An 18,422-nucleotide genomic window follows, 5' to 3' on the forward strand; every position below is an offset into this window, starting at 1 on the left:
GTCATAGGGGCGGATTGGAAATTGCATTGTGCTTCCAGGCCCCAGAGTTCAGGGCAGGTAGAAAGAATGAATAGAACTCTAAAAGAGACCCTTACCAAATTAACCATGGAGACTGGTGGGGATTGGGTGGCTCTCCTTCCATATGCCCTTTACCGGGTGAGGAACTCTCCTTACACCCTGGGACTCACCCCTTACGAGATCATGTTTGGTAGGCCCCCTCCTATCATCCCTAATCTAAAAGCTGAACTTCTTATTGAGTTTGAAAATCAGGAGATATCTTCTTTCCTAAGAGAATTGCAGAGGGCACATGAGGACATTTGGCCGCGCCTCCGCGCCATATACGAGGCTGGCCCCACCCCGACGCCTCATCAGTACAAGCCAGGTGACTGGGTGTTCATCAGAAGACACCGCCGGGAGACCCTCGAACCACGCTGGAAAGGCCCCTACATCGTCGTGCTGACTACACCCACCGCTCTCAAGGTAGACGGCATCGCGACTTGGGTCCATCACTCCCACGTTCGCCCAGCTGACCCCTCTGCAATCCAGGAAGACTTCATCACACAATGGAGCATCGACCAAGACCAGCGCAACCCGCTCAAGCTCAAGCTGCGGCGTACTCGACCTACCTGATGTTGGTAACTTTACTCGTGAACACTCCTGCCACCGGGAGCCCACACACTCCTTATAATATCACCTGGCAGATCATAGACACTAACTCAGGGGTGATCCTTAATCAGACTTCTCAAATCCATCCCAAAGACACCTGGTTCCCTGAACTGCGAGTAGACCTCCTAACTCTCCTTCCCAACCCACTCGACACCAGCGATTACTGCCTGGGTGCGGCAATACGCCAGGCTTTTGAGGACTCAAAACCAAGGAGAATCCTCTATTTTTATGTCTGCCCCGGACACTCACAAGCTCGGTCCCGGGGAAATGACCCTTGTGGAAGTGCTGGAGACTACTTCTGTGCTTCCTGGTCATGTGTGTCAACCGGACACATCTGGTGGAAGGCCCCCAAGAAGGGTGACCTAATCACCGTCGGGCGACCGGCTGCTCCACCGTGTCCCCAGAGTGGCCGTGTCTACTGCAACCCCGTGAGCATTTCCTTCACAAAAGAGGAGAGAAAGGGTACAGGATGGGACACCGGAAAGACTTGGGGGTTCCGAATCTATTCTTGCAGGGGGGCTTTGCGTAGGGCGGACCCTGGGATGTTATTCACCCTCTGGGTTCAAAATATCCCCCTTCACTATCATTCCCCTGTGGGAATGGGGCCCAACAAAGTACTAGCTCCTCAACCTCAGCTGACCACTCCCCGGGTATCTACAACTGAAGGAGCATGGGCCCCAGCATCACTGCCTAACACCCTACTTGCACCTACCACGAAGAACCTGACTCTGAGTCATACCCTCCCGCCTGAAGTAGACCCACTTATAAGCATGGTTATAGGAGCTTATTATGTTTTAAATGCCTCCAGGCCTGACCTGACCAAATCTTGCTGGCTCTGTCTAGACGTTGAGCCACCGTATTATGAGGGTATCGCGGTTAAGGGTAACTATACAACCGCCACGATTGTCAGCTCCTGCAGGTGGCAGCAAACTGTTGCAAGGCTAACCCTCCAGGCAGTAATGGGGCAGGGGGCCTGCGTAGGCAACGTACCCCCTGAGCAGTTGCATCTCTGCAACGAAACTCTGACTATCCCGAAGAGGCAGTATACCTTTTGCCTCCCAAGAATGCATGGTGGGCCTGCTCCAGTGGCCTCGCTCCTTGTGTCCACTCCCTGGTCCTTAATTCCCAGAAGGAGGGCTTTTGCGTGCTCGTGCAGTTAATTCCCAAGTTAATATACCATTCAGAGAAAGAAGTCCTTAACAAATTCGGCGCTGCCAATCCCCGAAATGAAAGAGAGCCCATCACAGCCTTAACTATGGCCGCCCTCTTGGGACTGGGACTAGCGGGAGCAGGGACTGGAATATCCTCACTTGTCATACAAGACAAGAATTATGGAGCCCTAAGAGCAGCCATTGCCCTAGACATAGACAGAATTGAAAAATCTATTACCCATTTACAGGATTCTCTCACCTCCTTATCTGAGGTAGTGCTCCAAAACAGAAGAGGACTAGACTTGCTATTCCTGCAGCAGGGGGGCTTATGTGCAGCTTTGGGAGAGGAATGTTGTTTTTATGTTGACCACTCAGGTGTTGTTAAAGAGTCTATGGCCCTCATAAGGGAAGGATTGCAGAAGCGGAAGTTGGAAAAAGAGCGGTCTCAGTCTTGGTATGAATCCCTGTTTAATTGGTCCCCATGGTTAACCACTCTCATTTCTGCCCTCGTCGGGCCCCTTGTAATCCTCCTAATGTTGCTAACTTTTGGCCCCTGCATTATTAACAAGCTAGTTCAATTTGTCAAGGAACGCATAGGGGTAGTTCAATTAATGGTCTTACAAGCTCAATACCGGCCTCTAGCGACGGAGGGGGAGGTAGAAATGCAGTCCGTCTCATGATTGAGCCGTGAGTTCCAAGACAAGGGAGGAATGAAGGGACAGAACGGAACTTGAAAGAACTAAGCAGAACTAAGCAGAAATGCACCCTCCTCCCTCTTCAGGACGAAGCAGGGACATATTCTTCTCCCTCTCCTCTATCTTGTCTTGCAAGGCTGGGCCCTCAGCCAGCCCAAGCCGCCCCCCCACCCCCCGAGAGTGACCACAAGAATGCTGGTATTGTCCTAAACTCTCCCAACCACCCACCTGAGTGGACCAATGAAGCTCCAGAAATGTAGCTAAGGTCCTAATAAGGCTATAGTGGAGGACGGCTCCAACCTTCAGAATGTGATGGTCACTTCCTGACCCTTATGCTGTAAAACCCTGACCAATCTCTGTAACTCACGCCACCCCTAAAGCCCACCCCAAATAGCTAGCCCTATATAACCTTTGTTCTCCTGGGACACGGTCTCTCGCCTCACCGCTGTGCCGGATAGAGGCTGGGAGCCAATTCTAGAATTGATCAATAAAGACTCGTTGCTTTTGCATCGGAGGAGGCTCCCTGGGGGTGGATTATTGGGGACCCCGAGCTCTGGGCATAACAAACTGCCTTCCCCTCACATTTGGCCGAGTGACTGTAGTTAGCTATCCTCCACTACTGTTCGGGCCAGTGAGCGGTGGTGAACTGACCTCCCCTCAATTTCTGGCCGGTGAGCGGTGGTAAACTGACCTCCCCTCAATTTGTGGTCGGTGAGCGTTGGTGAACAGGCTTCGCCTCGCGTTTGCCCAAGTGAGCTGTGGTTAGCTGTCTTCCACTCAGGTTGTGGTCGGTGAGCGTTGGTGAACAGGCTTCCCCTCGCGTTTGCCCTTTGGGGCTAGGCTCAGCTCTTTGGGGTTAGCTTGGCTTTGGGGGGCTACGCTCGATTCTTCTGGTTAGGCTCAGCTCTCTTCAGAGCTATGGTTCACAGATAGAAATTACTGACCCAAGTCACCCTCATTTTACAGATTAACAAAATAAGGCCAAGAGAGGGAAAGAAATCTACTCACATTCATTCTGCAACTTTAATGACAACACTCAGATCAATGGGAGTATAAAATAGATAATACACCTTCTGGTTAACTAAAGTGTCCGTTATTCTGTATCATCCTATTTCTTTTATTATTTTTACACAAGAGCTGTAAAATGCTTAAGAGCTAGATTAGAAAACAAAAAATAAAAAAGGATCTCAGTACAGAAATACATTTAATAAATGAAAGCAAACACCAAAGATTTGAGGAGAACCAAGAGGACAAGACAAGCCTTAACCGAAAATGTTTGGAAATACCCAAGGAGCTACTGTGCCATATTCTCTCAGCTTCCAATGACCATCTACACTAATCTACACTAATAAAAGAGAAAAATGGTAATTGGCGTACGGTGATACCGTTTTCATTGGCTAATCAGGGCTATATGCAAATTAACTGCGAACTAAGATTGGCAGTTAACTGCCAACAAGATGGTGGCTAATTTGCATATGTAGGCACAATGCAGGGAGGCGAAAGGGAAAGCAGGAAGAAGCCCCCTGCCACTGACAGTGATCGGAAACCCAGTTGGGAGCTAAGAGCTGGGGGGCAGGGCAACGGCGGCCCCAGCCATGATCAGAGAATCAGGTGCCTTTGCCGCCCTGGCCAGTGATAGCAGGAAGTAGGGGTGGAGCCAGTGATGGGAGCTGGGCACAGTCGAAGCTGGCAGTCCCAGGAGCTAGGGGTCCCTTGCCTGGGCCTAAAGCGAAGCCCACAATCGCGGCGCCCCCCGCTGCCACTGCAGGTCCCCGCTGCCCGGGCCGGACGCCTAGGCCAGAGGCGTTAGGCCTGGGCAGGGGCGGAGCCTGCAACCGCGGGGAGCTGGGGGTCCCCTGCCCAGGCCTGACACCTCTGCCAGAGGCCTCAGGCCTGGTCAAGGGGCCGATCCGGTGATTGGTGATCGGAGGGTGATGAGGGTCAACTCCTCTGGCTGAGGCATCAGGCCTGGGTGGGGGGCGGAGCCAGGGATTGGCGGGATATGATGGTCCCCTTGCCCAGGCCTGAAGCCTGGGTCAGAGGCGTCAGGCTTGGGCGGGGGGTGGAGCAAGCGATCAGAGGGAGATGGGAGTCCCCTGCCCAGGCATGATTCCTGGGCCAGAGGCCTCAGGCCTGGGCGGGGGCCAGAGCCAGTGATCGGGGGAGATGGGGGTCCCCTGTCCAAGCCTGACTCCTCTTACGGAGGCGTCAGGCCTGGGCAAGGGGCCGATCAGGCGATCGGAGGGTGATGGGGGTCAATGCCTGAGGGCTCCCAGTATGTGAGAGGGGGCAGGCTGGGCTGAGGGACACTCCCCTCCACACACACACACACACACACACACACACACACACACACCCAGTGCACGAATTTCATGCACCGGGCCCCTAGTATTTAATAAGCATATCAGCCAAGAAAGACCAGCATAGTTTTATGTTTTAAAAGAAAATCAAACTTCTGTACTTCAAAGTGCTAATTTAAATTGATCCATTTAAGTAGAAAATATTCAAGGAAAATCACTAATAAAAGTATTGGTTCCCTTACCCAAATTAATGTTAGACATAGGAGTTTATGGTATTTTGCTAGTGTTTTAAATCTCTATGAACAAATTACAATACTTGTTCCTTAAGTATAAAGGTTTATTAAGTTTTAGAGAAAACCCACTACGATATTAAATACTAATGAAATACCTTTATAATACAAAGTTTTTCAAATGTTAACAAGGTGCTATGGTTCTAAAACAGGCCACTTTCAAACAGTCTAATAGCTTGATTCTCACAGTAACTACATAAACGTATTACAGTAAAGAGAACAGTTATATATATGAGCCCTACTGGAAGCTCAGGTATTTGTGCATATGAGATCACTGGACATGTATTTCCAAAGCCTCAACAATGTGCGCAGCCGAAGGACGGTCTTTAGGGTCTTCATTAGTGCACACAGAGAAGAGCTCGATTACTTTCTGCTATGTCTCATCCAGTTCTTCCATATTTAGAGGTGGTCTCGTTCCCAAAGCTGCATAGTATGCTTCATCATCGAAGTCACTTTCATCAAAAGTTTTATCTGCTCATGAGAAAGTTTGAAACAAATAAAATCACTTTAAATCATGGAAAATCTTATCGACTGCTCACTCACCCTTCTGAAACATCATCCAGTTTGCTTTTCATTATACCAGTCTCTTCCATTGTCCTCCCATGGTGTAGAATAGCTATTGTCATGCATTTGTTACATGGATTTAATCTATGATCATCAACCCTTAATATAATAGCTTTCTAATCTTCTCAGGCAAAGAGAGTTTTTAAGGTAACTTTTTGTTCCTCTGAATTTTCTCAATTTACCTCCCTGTTCTGAATTAATCTACATCTCCTTTGTATGCAATTAAACCAAGATGATACCAAATTAGTCAACAATAATATAATCTATAACTCATGCAACTAAATCAAACACCTTGTTCTTTTTAAAATTAACTTAATAGAAAAATAAAATGTAACTTTACAAACTAATCTTATTTCAAACCAAAGAGATTGAGTTTTACATTAAAAATATGTAGTTATACCTTCATCATAATCACCATCATCTGCAAGAGTAATGTGTGGAATACACAGAGTCATCATTTCCCACAGAGTAAGGCCAAAGGCAAATATGTCTGCTCTGTCAGTAATAATACCATGCTCCTCCAAAGCTTCCTTGGGTTTCCAAGGCTCAGTGCCAACGTAACAGGCCTCAGGGTCAGTTACTGAAACAAGCAAAACACAGGTAGAACTGTCATAAGGGCCAGCACAAGAACTCACTGAGAAAGGCAAACAACGACCACCAAAATGGGCAAATGATTTGACAGGTGGTTTAAAGGTTATCAAGTCTAGCCAGTAAACATGAAAAAATACACTCAACCTCAATAATTAATACAAATTACTTTTTCCTTATCGGATGGATAAATATTAAAAAAGCTGGATAGTTGCCAAGGGTGTAGAGAATCAGCAATTCTTTTAGAAAGTGGTAAGAATATAAATAGATTGTGGATGTTAGTACAGACTCTAGAGCAGGGGTCCTCAAACTACGGCCCGCCGGTTGTTTTTACCGCTGTTGCCTGTCCTGCTTAGCAGCCGACTCGTCCCAGGCCCACAGTGCACATGTGTGGAATGTCTGAGGGACAGTGAACTGGCCCCGTTTAAAAAGTTTGAGGACCTCTGCTCTAGAGCAAGATTGTCTTGCCTGGGTTCAAAGACATTTACAAGCTCTGTAACCTTAAACATTTACTCTGTGCCTGTTTCTTCATTTTTCAAACTATGCTATTATTAGGCTGAGAGAAATACCATTTCTATGCTTCTATGATTGCTAAATCAGGGAAAAGGGAAAGAGTCGAATCACATATTGGCTTTTGCTCAGGAAATGACTCAACTTCATAAAGGTTAAATAATGAAAATGTGTTCCTTTGTGTAGCTTTGACCCTAACAAATTGCTTTCAATTTGCTATTACAGTCTCACTGTTTTCTAAATATTTTACAACTAGAATTTGATTTCTTCATTCAGCCTAGAATCAATTATAAGTATTTTAAATTTAAAAATTTGTTTGTGTTTTTTTCTTTATTGTTTCCAACTATGTTACTAATATCTAGATGTATTTCACTAAGGACAATGAATATCAAACATTAGGCTACTTCTACTTTTTGTAAACCAAGGGGTTTTTTTATATCCTAACCAATATATATAATCAATTTTCTAATGCATAGACTGACCTTATCTACTCAGTCTTTTAATTTTTTTTACATCTTAGTTTTATCTACTTCATGTATTAAGGATTGAGAAAATTACGTTAGAAAAACTTATTTTTATTCTTTTTAAAAAATTCTCCTTTTCTAAAGTTTCATATCTGTAGTAGTTAGACTGAGGGTTCATGACTTTATTTTGACTTTTTCCTTCAATTCAACTTATAGACTTTAACTTTAGCTGGAAATTAAGGTGTGTGTGTGTGTGTGTGTGTGTGTGTGTATTCTAAATAGCATTCATATAAAGAGAAAAATTTAAATGTTATTAAATATGTTAAAAGCAGAAGCTTTTTCTTTGAAGCTGTCTCTTGGTTCTCACTAAGAATAAAACTTAAATTCCCTAAGAGAATGAACAGTATCTATATATGTAAAAGGCTGTGTTCGTCCGTCCGACTGGTAGCTATGATACACACTGACCACCAGAGGGCAGACACAACACAGGAGCTATCATGATGTGCAAACAGAAACGGTACCACAGACCTGGCACCGACAAACCAACACTAGGCTTCCCCCAAGTGGAACACAGGCCCCACCATCTTGGAGCAATACCCCACCAAGTCGCAGCCAACACTGCCAAGACCCCATGGCGCAAAGTGGGGCCCACAGCTTAGCCCAGCCCAGCAATGGTTGCTGTGGGCGCCAGGTAATGATGTCACATAGCAACGCCCGGCTTCCTCTCCCTAGAGACTAGCAACCTTGGAGTTTCTTCAGCCCAGGAACCTGACTGGCTTTATAGCCAGGTGCAAACATTTTACAGTTTAACCAAATGTTTGTGAAGCATTTTCCCATGCCACATCTCATTTCATCCTTACAGAAGTCCTAGAGTTGGTAGATAGGAGACTCAGTAGAATCCTATTTTCTTTTCATTAGCAAGATGCGAATAGGGATATTAAAATATTTCTTCTAATTAACTTTCAATGTGCACGAATCTGTGCACTGGGACACTAGTTTACAATAAAGTGAGAAGAATGAGTGGGGTGGGATGGGGCAAAAAGTGGAATACTGGCGTTTGCTAGCACCTCTCTCCTACTTCCACTCTAGTTTCTTCTTCTATCAGTTTCCCAAACCTTGTCAATGTATTGACGCTAAATGAATTCCTTTATAAAATCTTATTAAAATTTTATTTTCACCCTGGTTGGTGTGGATCAGTGGTTAGAGCATCAGCCCAGGCACCAAAGGGTCACAGGTTCAACTCCTGGCCCAGGGCACATACCTGGGTTGCAGGTTCAGTCCTGGGCCCCAGTCAGGGCATGTGTGGGAGGCAACCAATCAATGTGTGTCTCTTGCATCATGTTTCTCTCTCTCTTCCCCCCAACCCTCTCTCCTTCCCATCCACTCTCTAAAAATCAACAGGAGGAATATCCTCGGGTGAGGATTAACAACAACAATTAAAATATTTTTAAAATTTTTCATTTTCTATTCCCAGATCTTCTACCATTTTTTTAAAATCCCAATCTAGGTTAGAAATAGTTCCTAAAGTTATCTTCAGTTATAATATATATTAATAAGAAAACAATAATTTATACTGTGTATGTGGCAAGAGACGGGACTGGTGGCTGAGTGAAAAATACAGGAAGGATAATTTTTATTGTACACTTTATGAATAGTTTTTTATTTTTGAAGAATGTAAAGTTATTTATTTAAACGTGTAAAAATTAGAAATTTTAAAACTATATTAAAGAAATTTTACAAATTAGAATACTACTCACCTGTCATATTTTCATCCAATGGTAGAGAGACTCCTACATCACAGATTTTAATTGTTTCAAAATCACCTTTAATTACAACATTTGAAGACTTTATGTCTCCATGAAGCAACTTCTTATCTTGGTGCAGATACTAAAATAGTGGAAAATTTAACATATATGAACAAAAATACAAACTAAATACACATAAGTAACCTTCAAACAAATATAATTTGAACTCCCTTCATAAACTATAGGATTATACCATCATTTCAAATTATTTGAAGCTAGAGAAGGAAATATCTCATGTTATCTTGGTCTGTCAAACATACCAGAAATCTAAGAGATATGTTGGAAATCTTGTGGATAAGCTTTTTATTTACAAACCCTTTTTAATACTTTTATATCAAAAGATGCTACAGCAGAAGCCCCAGCCAGGTGGCTAAGTTAGTTGGAGCGTTGTCCCGTACACAAAAAAGTTGTAGGTTTGATTCCTGTTGGGGCATGTACCTAGGTTTGGGTTCAATCCCCAGTCAGGGTATGTGTAGGAGGCAACTGATCGATGTTTCCCTCTCTCTCTCTCTCCCTCCCATTTCCTCTCTCTTTAAACATCAGTAAGCCCCGCCAGTGTGGCTCAGTTGGTTGAGCATCTTCCCATGCATCCAGTGGTTCTACTCCCGGTCTTGGTGTGCCGGAAGCAGCCAATCAATGATTCTCTTTCACTGATGTTTCTCTCTCTCTCTCTCCCTCTCTTCTCTCACCAACTGATGACTCTCTCACAGATGTTTCTCTCTCACTCGCTCCTACCCTCTCTTTCACTCTCCCATTGCCCCTCTCCTCTCACTCTTGCTCTCGCTCCCTCCATCCCTCCCCTACAAAGGGCTACAAGAAGAGGAAGCAGAAATATAATCTAAGAGTATTTTTTGTTTTACACATTAATCCTTTCTTAGAATTGACAACTAACAACATTCATCCATAATAAAAAATGTCTTACAAACCTGTTATTTGTTCATTCATCAGCATTTGAGCATCTACTCTATGACTGGGTTTGAAAGTGATGCAGACAAAAATCTTGGAATATAACTTGAAATACTCACTGTGCTTCATTTAAATGTTGCCCATCATAAAGACAATATGCTCAAATACGTAATTTATTAATTCCATTATATATATTTAAAGTCATTTATTAAATAATCAAATTGTTGATTTAGTTTATCCTATCCACTTAAAGTTTTTTTTTTTCTATACGCTTATTAAAAATATATACTTAGCCTGACTGGCAGGGTTCAGTAGTTGAGTGTAGACCTATGAAACAGAAGGTCTCTGTTTGATTCCTGGTTGGGGCACATGTCCAGGTTGGGGGGGCTTGATCCCCAGTGGGGCGCAGGCAGGAAGCAGCCAATCAATGATTCTCTCTATTCACTGATGTTTCTCTCCCTCTCCCTTCCTCTCTGAAATCAATAAAAATATATTTAAAAATAAAAAATAAGTATCTTTAGAAATATTGCCTTTCTCCAATTTCACACTTCATATATCAATTTTATTTAAACTCTAATGTACAATTTTGACATCAGTATCATTACCTAATCTGCATTTGAGTCATCCAACAGTTTTCTGGGGCCATCACTACTTCTGTTTAAGTTATTTAGGATATGGAATTATTTTTATTTCTAACACTGTGTCCATCCAAAGGCACAATAATTTATTTGCATAAAATTGAGAGCTATTTTCACTTGACTTATAGATCAGCAGTCGCGAACTGGTGGTCCACTGACCACTGGTGGTCCGTGAGGTCTGAAAGGTTGGCGACTGCTGCTATAGATGACTATTCATGATGCCAAAACCTCTATCCCAAATCTTTTTTTTTAAATATATTTTTATTGATTTCAGAGAGGAAGGGAAAGGGAGAGAGAGATTGAAACATCCATGATGAGAGAACCACTGATCGGCTGCTTCCTGCATTCCTCCCACTGAGGACTGAGCCCACAACCCAGGCATGTGCCCTTGATCAGAATTGAACCCGAGACCCTTCAAGTCTGCAGGGTGACGCTCTATCCACTGAGCCAAACCAGCTAGGGCCACAAAACAATCGTTAAGAAGCTTGTTTACATCAACAGGGGGTTAGGCTACACCCCCAGTAATCATAAATTTGTGTTAAATTTAATCCTTTCATAACTAAATCTAACATGTGATCTCTGTAAGCAAAACTGCCTAACTTGGGTTATTTCGTTATTTCGGACTATGTGAAGGTCTTTCAAAATAAGGAAATAGTACACTCTGTAACATAAAATATTCCATAAGGCAGCGGGTCACCAACTGGTGGTCTGTGAGGTCCGAAAGGTTGGCAACCGCTGCCATAAGGAAACTTTCACTTAACACATTGTATGCGGGAAACGTATTTATACATTTTACGTTGACTGGTAGTAGAGCGCGGGACACGTATTAATACGTTTTTTATAGACTAGCGGTAGAATGCGGGTAACATATAAATACGTTTATTTTTATACTTTTTTATTGCTCTAAAGGGATGCTAACATGCAGATATACGAATTCCAAAGGACAAAATTTGGGTCTCTAACACATACAATGGTGAATTATGTATGTACTTCCAGGTATAACGGTAATCTATTCAACTGCAAAAATGGCCCGTGCCACCTGTTAGCGCACAATAAAAACTACCCGCAAACAATGTGTTAAGGCAGTGGTTCTCAACCTTGGCCCTTTAAATACAGTTCTTCATGTTGTGACCCAACCATAAAATTATTTTCATTGCTACTTCATAACTGTAATGTAGCTACTGTTATAAATCATAATGTAAATATCTGATATGCAGGATGGTCTTAGGCGACCCCTGTGAAAGGGTCGTTCGACTGCCAAAGTGGTTGCGACCCACAGGTTGAGAACCGCTGACTCAAGGCAACCCCTTCTTTTGCGGGGTTGGAGAAGAATCCTACCATGTGATTAGGTATGTAATGTACTTGGTTTTGCTTTGGTTTTTTTTTCTGTGTTTTTTTTTTAATATATTTTATTGTTTTTTTCTTTATTGTTTAAAGTATAACAAATAGTAGTACATATGTCTCCTTTTTTTCCCCATTGAGAATTAGAAACATCGATGAGAGAGAAACATCAATCAACTGCCTCTTGCACACTCCCTACTGGGTATGTGCCCGCAACCAAGGTACATGCCTTTGACTGGAATTGAACCTGGGACCCTTGAGTCCACAGGCCGATGCTCTATCCACTGAGCCAAACCAGTTAGGGTGGTTTTGCTTTGTTTTTAATATGTTTTCATTTCTTAGGGAGAAAGGGAAAAGAAGATAGAAATACCCATGAGTGAGAACATCGATTGGCTGCCTCCTGCACGGCCCTCACTGGGGATCAAGCCCAAAACCTGGGCACATACCCTGAACAGGAATTGAATGGGCAACCTCTTGGTGCATGGGTTGACGCTCAATCACTGAGGCACACCGGCTACCAGGGGTGGGCAAACTTTTTGACTCGAGGGCCACAATGGGTTCTTAAACTGGACCGGAGGGCCAGAACAAAAGCATGGATGGAGTGTTTGTGTGAACTAATATAAATTTAAAGTAAACATCATTACATAAAAGGGTATGGTCTTTTTTTTTAGTTTTATTCATTTCAAACGGGCCGGATCCGGCCCGCGGGCCGTAGTTTGCCCACGGCTGGGCTAGACTGTACTTAGTTGTCTAATGTTCCACAAAAGTCACGTAAAATATAATGGTACAGTTACCTTTAACCCTCTTGCCATGTTCAAAGCAACTTTTAAAATTGTGGCTGCTGGAAAAGGATCGTGGCTGTCTTTATTTCGTTCTTCGATTAAGTCATTTAGAGACTTTTCACCCCCGTATTCCATAGCAAGACATAGACTACCATCATTGGCTTCAGTGAAAGCACGATAACCTTAAAGAAACATAACATTTTCTACTAGAATAGGGAAGACAACAGTACTTACGTTTTTCATAGTACTGTGACTGAAAATGGACCTTGATTAACACTGACAAATATATAATGAAACAGCTATCTATCTATGTATATATAAAAGCCAAAGCAATCGTTACGACGGAACAACCTGAATGACTGGTCAACCAGTCACTATGACGTGCACTGACCACCGGGGGCAGATGCTCAATGCAGGAGCTGCCCCCTGGTGGTCAGTGCACTCTCACAGCCAACCTCCTGCAGCCCCTACCCCCTGGCCAGCTGGCCCTGCCATCGACCCCCCAATTATGCACAAATTCGTGCACTGGGCCTCTAGTTTATATATAAAAAAGCCTAAGCAACTGGCTGGTAGCTATAATGCACACTGACCAAAAGGGGGCAGACGCTCAGCGCAGGAGCGGAAACCACAGGCATGGAAACATGGAACAAACTGATGAATCATGGGGGTGCTGGGGGGGGTGGCAGGAAGAGATTAACAAAAGATCTTATATGCATATTAGCAGCCCGGTGCACGGATTCGTGCACTGGTGGGGTCCCTCGGCCTGGCCTGTGGGGATCAGGCAGAAACCAGCTCTCCAAGATGCCCCGAGGGGTCCCAAATTGCAAGAGGGCACAGGCCAGGTTGAGGGACCACACCAGTGCACAAATCTGTGCACCGGGCCTCTAGTTATTTATAAAATTAATTCAGTCATCTAATTTAAAATGCCTTCAGTTTTTACAAATAGTATCACAAATTAAAATTTTAAAATATCTTATGCATTCCTTAATATAACGGTTCGAGCCCTACTTATATCTAAATGAAGATCACTCTATATTCCTGAATTCTCCATAGTACCAGCATCATGACTATTCTTTTAAAATATGTTTTTTAATATTTGTATTGACTTCAGAGAGGAAGGGAGATGGAGAGATAGAAACATCAATGATGAGAGAGAATCATTGATGGGCTTCCTCCTGCATGCCCCCTACTGGGGATCGAGCCTGAAACCCAGGCATGTGCCCCTGACCTGAATTGAACCCAGGGCCCTTTAGTCCACAGGCTGACGCTCTATCCACTGAGCCAAGGCAGCTAGGGCACGACTAACTATTCCCATGATTTTTTAAATTATTATTTTTTAAAATTTATCTTTACTGTTGAAATTATTAGATGTCCCCACTGACTCTCTCCACCCTGATTCTGCCTCCTCCCCAGGCCTTGTCTATCCATGGGCTATTCATATACGCTTATAAGTTTATTGGTTAATCTCTTCCCCCCCACCTCCTGCCTTCCCTCTGAAACAAGTCAGTCTGTTGCATGCTTTAATGTCTCTGGGTCTTTTTTGTTCATAGTTTATTTTGTTCATTAGATTCCATATATAAGTGATCCCACGATGTTTTAAATATATACTTAAGCATCTAAAAATGTAAACGAACTTTTATTTTAGAATGTTTACCTTAATTTGATTCTTACCAAACTCTACCACCATCCTCTTCATTTTTATTACTGAAAATGGTTAAGAAATTATATAAACTGTTTCTGATAAACAGAATAATATACAAGATCCTGCTACCAAATAAAATTTAAACTTACCTATAATATTTGGATGATGAAGGTTTTTCAAAATCTTAGCTTCATCAGTTAATCTCTTTTGATACATACTTTGATAATCACCATTACATTTAGAATTAATCTTTTTCACAGCCCAAGGAGAATGAGACAAGCCTCTTGGAGATCTTTAAAAAATAATCATAAAATGTATAAATAATAATAAACATAATACATTTATTTCCAAATGACTAACAAGAACTTCCAATTTTTGAAAAGGACTTGATAATTTGTTGTTTTATTTTAAATTTACAAAATTTTATACTATCAACACCTCTTCTACATTTCCTTTTCAATCTGGAAGATAAATAGCTGATATATCTTGATTACAAGAGTAGTCTGATATCTATTGCTGGAAAGGAGGGATAAAAAGAGAAAACTAGAAGAAAAAAGATGGATTGTCATAAACTTTAAACTTCAAGATTACTATTTTTAAATTTTTCTAACCAAGCATGTTGCACTACCAACTACTTATCAAACATTTAACCATATGTACCACAGAGAAGTTCTAAAATGCTAAATAATAAACACTAATCTCTAAGAAACAATTTAAATAAGAGACATACAAGAAACATTTGGCCCATATGTAATCGTCCATATAGCAGCAGACTGTTCTTCTCCAACAAATATTATGCCTCTCCACTAACCAATCCATCTCTACCTTCACTGAATACTTAAAGGCATGAGCTTAAGGCAGTAATAATAAAGATATAAATGAGAGAGAAAATGTAAACTGTGTTGTTTATCTGGCTTAATATTTAAAGTGCAAATGTTTTGAGACCTAAATAAATAAACAGGTAAAACAAAATCAGAGAAATATTTACCTGACAAGGTAGCCATTTATTTATGAGTACAGCAAATTATGGAAGTAAAGTATATACAGCATATAGGCACAAAGGTTAGTAAAATAGCCTCAAAAGTTAAAGTTTATCTGTAAGAACACAACAACAGATTGAACTGAGAATCCATTTAGCTTTGTACTACCCTCATAAGCATACCTCTATGACTGCAGGACTTTTTCTTCTTTAAATCAAAAAACATGTACTCAAAGGATCACTAGATTTCTTATTTCATATACATCTATCATTCATATGTTTGTCTACACTATTCTTATACCTCCAGTTTTAGATAACAAGAGCATTTGGGGATAATCTCTTTCATATCATCATCTTATGAAAAATATATTTTTTAAGTTTCAAGTTTTAACTCTTGAATGTTTAGAATTCAGTGACCAAGTCCATCCTTTACCTTTCCCATAAAATATCCTGATCTATATAATGATAAAAACTATAAAATCTGAATAAAATACTTAAGCTAAAAGTCAGTTTACTGAAAAGGCTAATAAAACAGAGATTGCACAAGGAAAAAAATAAAAGGAGGCACAAATAATATTGCAATAAAAAGTGAGGACATAACTACAGAAACAGCAGAGGTTAAAAAATAAAAGTGAATAAAACTTTTAGTGGGCTGAAGTGGATCAAGGGGGTAGAAGGGGGACATATGTAATACTTTCAACAAATAAAGATTAAAAAATAATAAAACTTTTAAACAATAAATTTAAAAGACAAAATGGTCAAATTCTAAGGAAAAAAAATCTAAGAAAATTGATGAAAGAAGAAATTTAATCAGGATTTTAAAATCTTCCCACAAGAAATACAAAGCCTAGATAACTTTCCAGGTGAGTTTACTAAACTTTCAAGAGACCTAGCATTCAATTTTTTCCAAGGAATAGGAAGAAAAAGAGTTAAGAGCCTAGTATAAACTTAATTACAAAAATTAAACAGAGCCTGGCTGACGTGGCTCAGTGGTTGAGTGTTGACCTATGAACCAGGAGGTCACAGTTTAATTCCTGGTCAGGGCACATGCCCAGGTTGCAGGCTCGAGCCCCAGTGGATGCAGGAGCCAGCTAATGATTCTGTCTCATCATTGATGCTTCTATCTCTCTCTCCCTCTCCCTTCCTCTCTGAAATAAATAAAAAATATATAAGAAAAAAATTAAACAGAAACAGCAATAAAATGAAAACCACAGGTCAGTATCAATTATATCACAGATGCAAAAATGCTAAACAAATAGCAAACTAAATCTATCAGTATATATTTAAAAAATAATACATCAAAACTATGTTGGGTTTATTCTGGGGATGCAAACTTCATTTAACATTAAAAATATTCTTTAGCCGAAACCGGTTTGGCTCAGTGGATAGAGCGTCAGCCTGCGGACTGAGAGGTCCCAGGTTCGATTCCGGTCAGGGGCGTGTACCTTGGTTGTGGGCACATCCCCAATAGGAGATGTGCAGAAGGCGGCTGATTGATGTTTCTAACTCTCTATCTCTCTCCCTTCCTCTCTGTAAAAAATCAATAAAATACATTTAAAAAAAAAAAATATATATATATATATATATATATACATACTTTAGACCAGCAGTTCTCAACCTGTGGGTCGCGACCCCTTTGGAGGTCGAACGACCCTTTCACAGGGGTCGCCTAAGACAATCCTGCATATCAGATATTTACATTATGATAACAGTAGCAACATTACAGTTATGAAGTAGCAACGACAATAATTTATGGTTGGGTCACATCATGAGGAACTGTATTTAAAGAGCCAGAAGGTTGAGAACCACTGCTTTAGGCCACTGATACCTTGAACATACATATACAATTTTGATCCCGCTGAAGCCTCAGTCATGTAAAAACAAATGGATAGTTTAAGACATATACCCACCGACAAGGATGGAGATAACAAAGCAGACACAACAAACTTTTGGAAGCTAGAAAGCAGATGGAAATAAATGACAACAGGCCCCATGAACTTCTTGAACTTATTCATAAGCAGGTAGATTCCTAGATACCCTTCCTGATACTGTATCTCTAGGCAGTTGCCCATTCCCTGTCTCCTCAGCTTCTCAAGACTGAAAACTAGTTCTGAAAGGGGCTAAAGCAGACGGTCTTTAGTTTGAGGTTTATTGGTAAAGTTGAATGCCTGTGAACATACAGGAACACAGTAATTCATGACCATATGCATACTAAATGCTCAATGAGTTTTCATACATGCTATCACCATCAAGATCAATATATAGAACATTTCTAGCACTCCCAAAAGACTTAGGATGCCATTTTAAAAAGGAAAACTTTCAGATAATTAGTTAAAAACAAAATAGACAAAAATGAAAAACTCAATAGAAGTATCAGAAGATGAGGTTGGGAAAATCTCTCGGAAAATAGAACAAAGAGAAAATAGGAAAATCAGGGAAAAAACAGAGATCAGTCCAGTAAGTAGAACATCCACATAAAGAATAGGAAGACAGGGGTGAAAAATGTCAGTAAAGAATTTTAAACATAACTTCTTAAAAATTTAAGAACAGGAATTTTCAGAATCCCACACCTATGCATGTCACTGTGAAATTTCAGAACACTGGTGACAAATAAATATACAAAGTTCAGAACACTGGAAGGAATCCTATCTAATAAAAGAGTAATATACAAATTAACCATCACACCCTCACTCCATCAGTCCATCACAAAGATGGCAGTGACCACGGAATTGGAGTGAGCAGAAGGCTTAGGTTGCCCCCGGCGATGGAGGAAGCCAAGCTTCCCGCCTGCCCTGGCCGGCCCTGAGCTCCGCTCAAGGCTACAAAGTTTCAATTATAGAAGATAAATAAATCCCAGATACCTGCTTCCAGCCTGGGGCCATGGCCAGCCTGAAAATGGCCATCAGACCCTTACCCAGGCTGGCCAGGCACCCCAGTAGGGCCCCCCACCCTGAAAGGGCTGTAGCCAGCCTGAAAACGGCCATAAGCCCCTCACCCAGGTTGGCCACACTCCCATGAGATGAGGGTCCCCACTGTGGGCCTTGACCAGCCTGCAAACAGCCATCAGCCCCTCACCCAGGCTGGCCAGGCACCCCACCCAG

At 41.8% G+C, this 18,422-nt stretch overlaps 1 protein-coding gene across 3 annotated transcripts in view; it reads right to left on the reverse strand.

Moving 5' to 3' along the window:
• The window catches only part of LOC308520343 (lymphokine-activated killer T-cell-originated protein kinase-like), a gene marked incomplete at its 3' end in the record, with an annotated part of 94,721 nt that overhangs the window by 61,495 nt on the left and 14,804 nt on the right, over window positions 1-18,422 (reverse strand). The window contains exons 4-8 of one of the 3 annotated variants that reach the window (XM_081092830.1): window positions 14,492-14,634; window positions 12,713-12,882; window positions 8,986-9,115; window positions 6,067-6,246; window positions 3,513-5,573 (exon numbers count right to left, since the gene is read on the reverse strand). The exons of 1 other annotated variant lie outside the window; for it this stretch is intronic. In XM_081092830.1, coding sequence (XP_080948956.1) covers window positions 5,476-5,573; window positions 6,067-6,246; window positions 8,986-9,115; window positions 12,713-12,882; window positions 14,492-14,634 — 721 coding nt within the window. Of the gene's footprint in view, window positions 1-3,512; window positions 5,574-6,066; window positions 6,247-8,985; window positions 9,116-12,712; window positions 12,883-14,491; window positions 14,635-18,422 lie in introns of those variants that run through there. One more of the 3 variants, XM_081092831.1, reaches the window with a different exon arrangement.

The sequence above is a fragment of the Myotis nattereri genome, assembly GCF_964212035.1.
Source record: "Myotis nattereri genome assembly, chromosome: 5".
Lineage (NCBI taxonomy): Eukaryota > Metazoa > Chordata > Mammalia > Chiroptera > Vespertilionidae > Myotis > Myotis nattereri.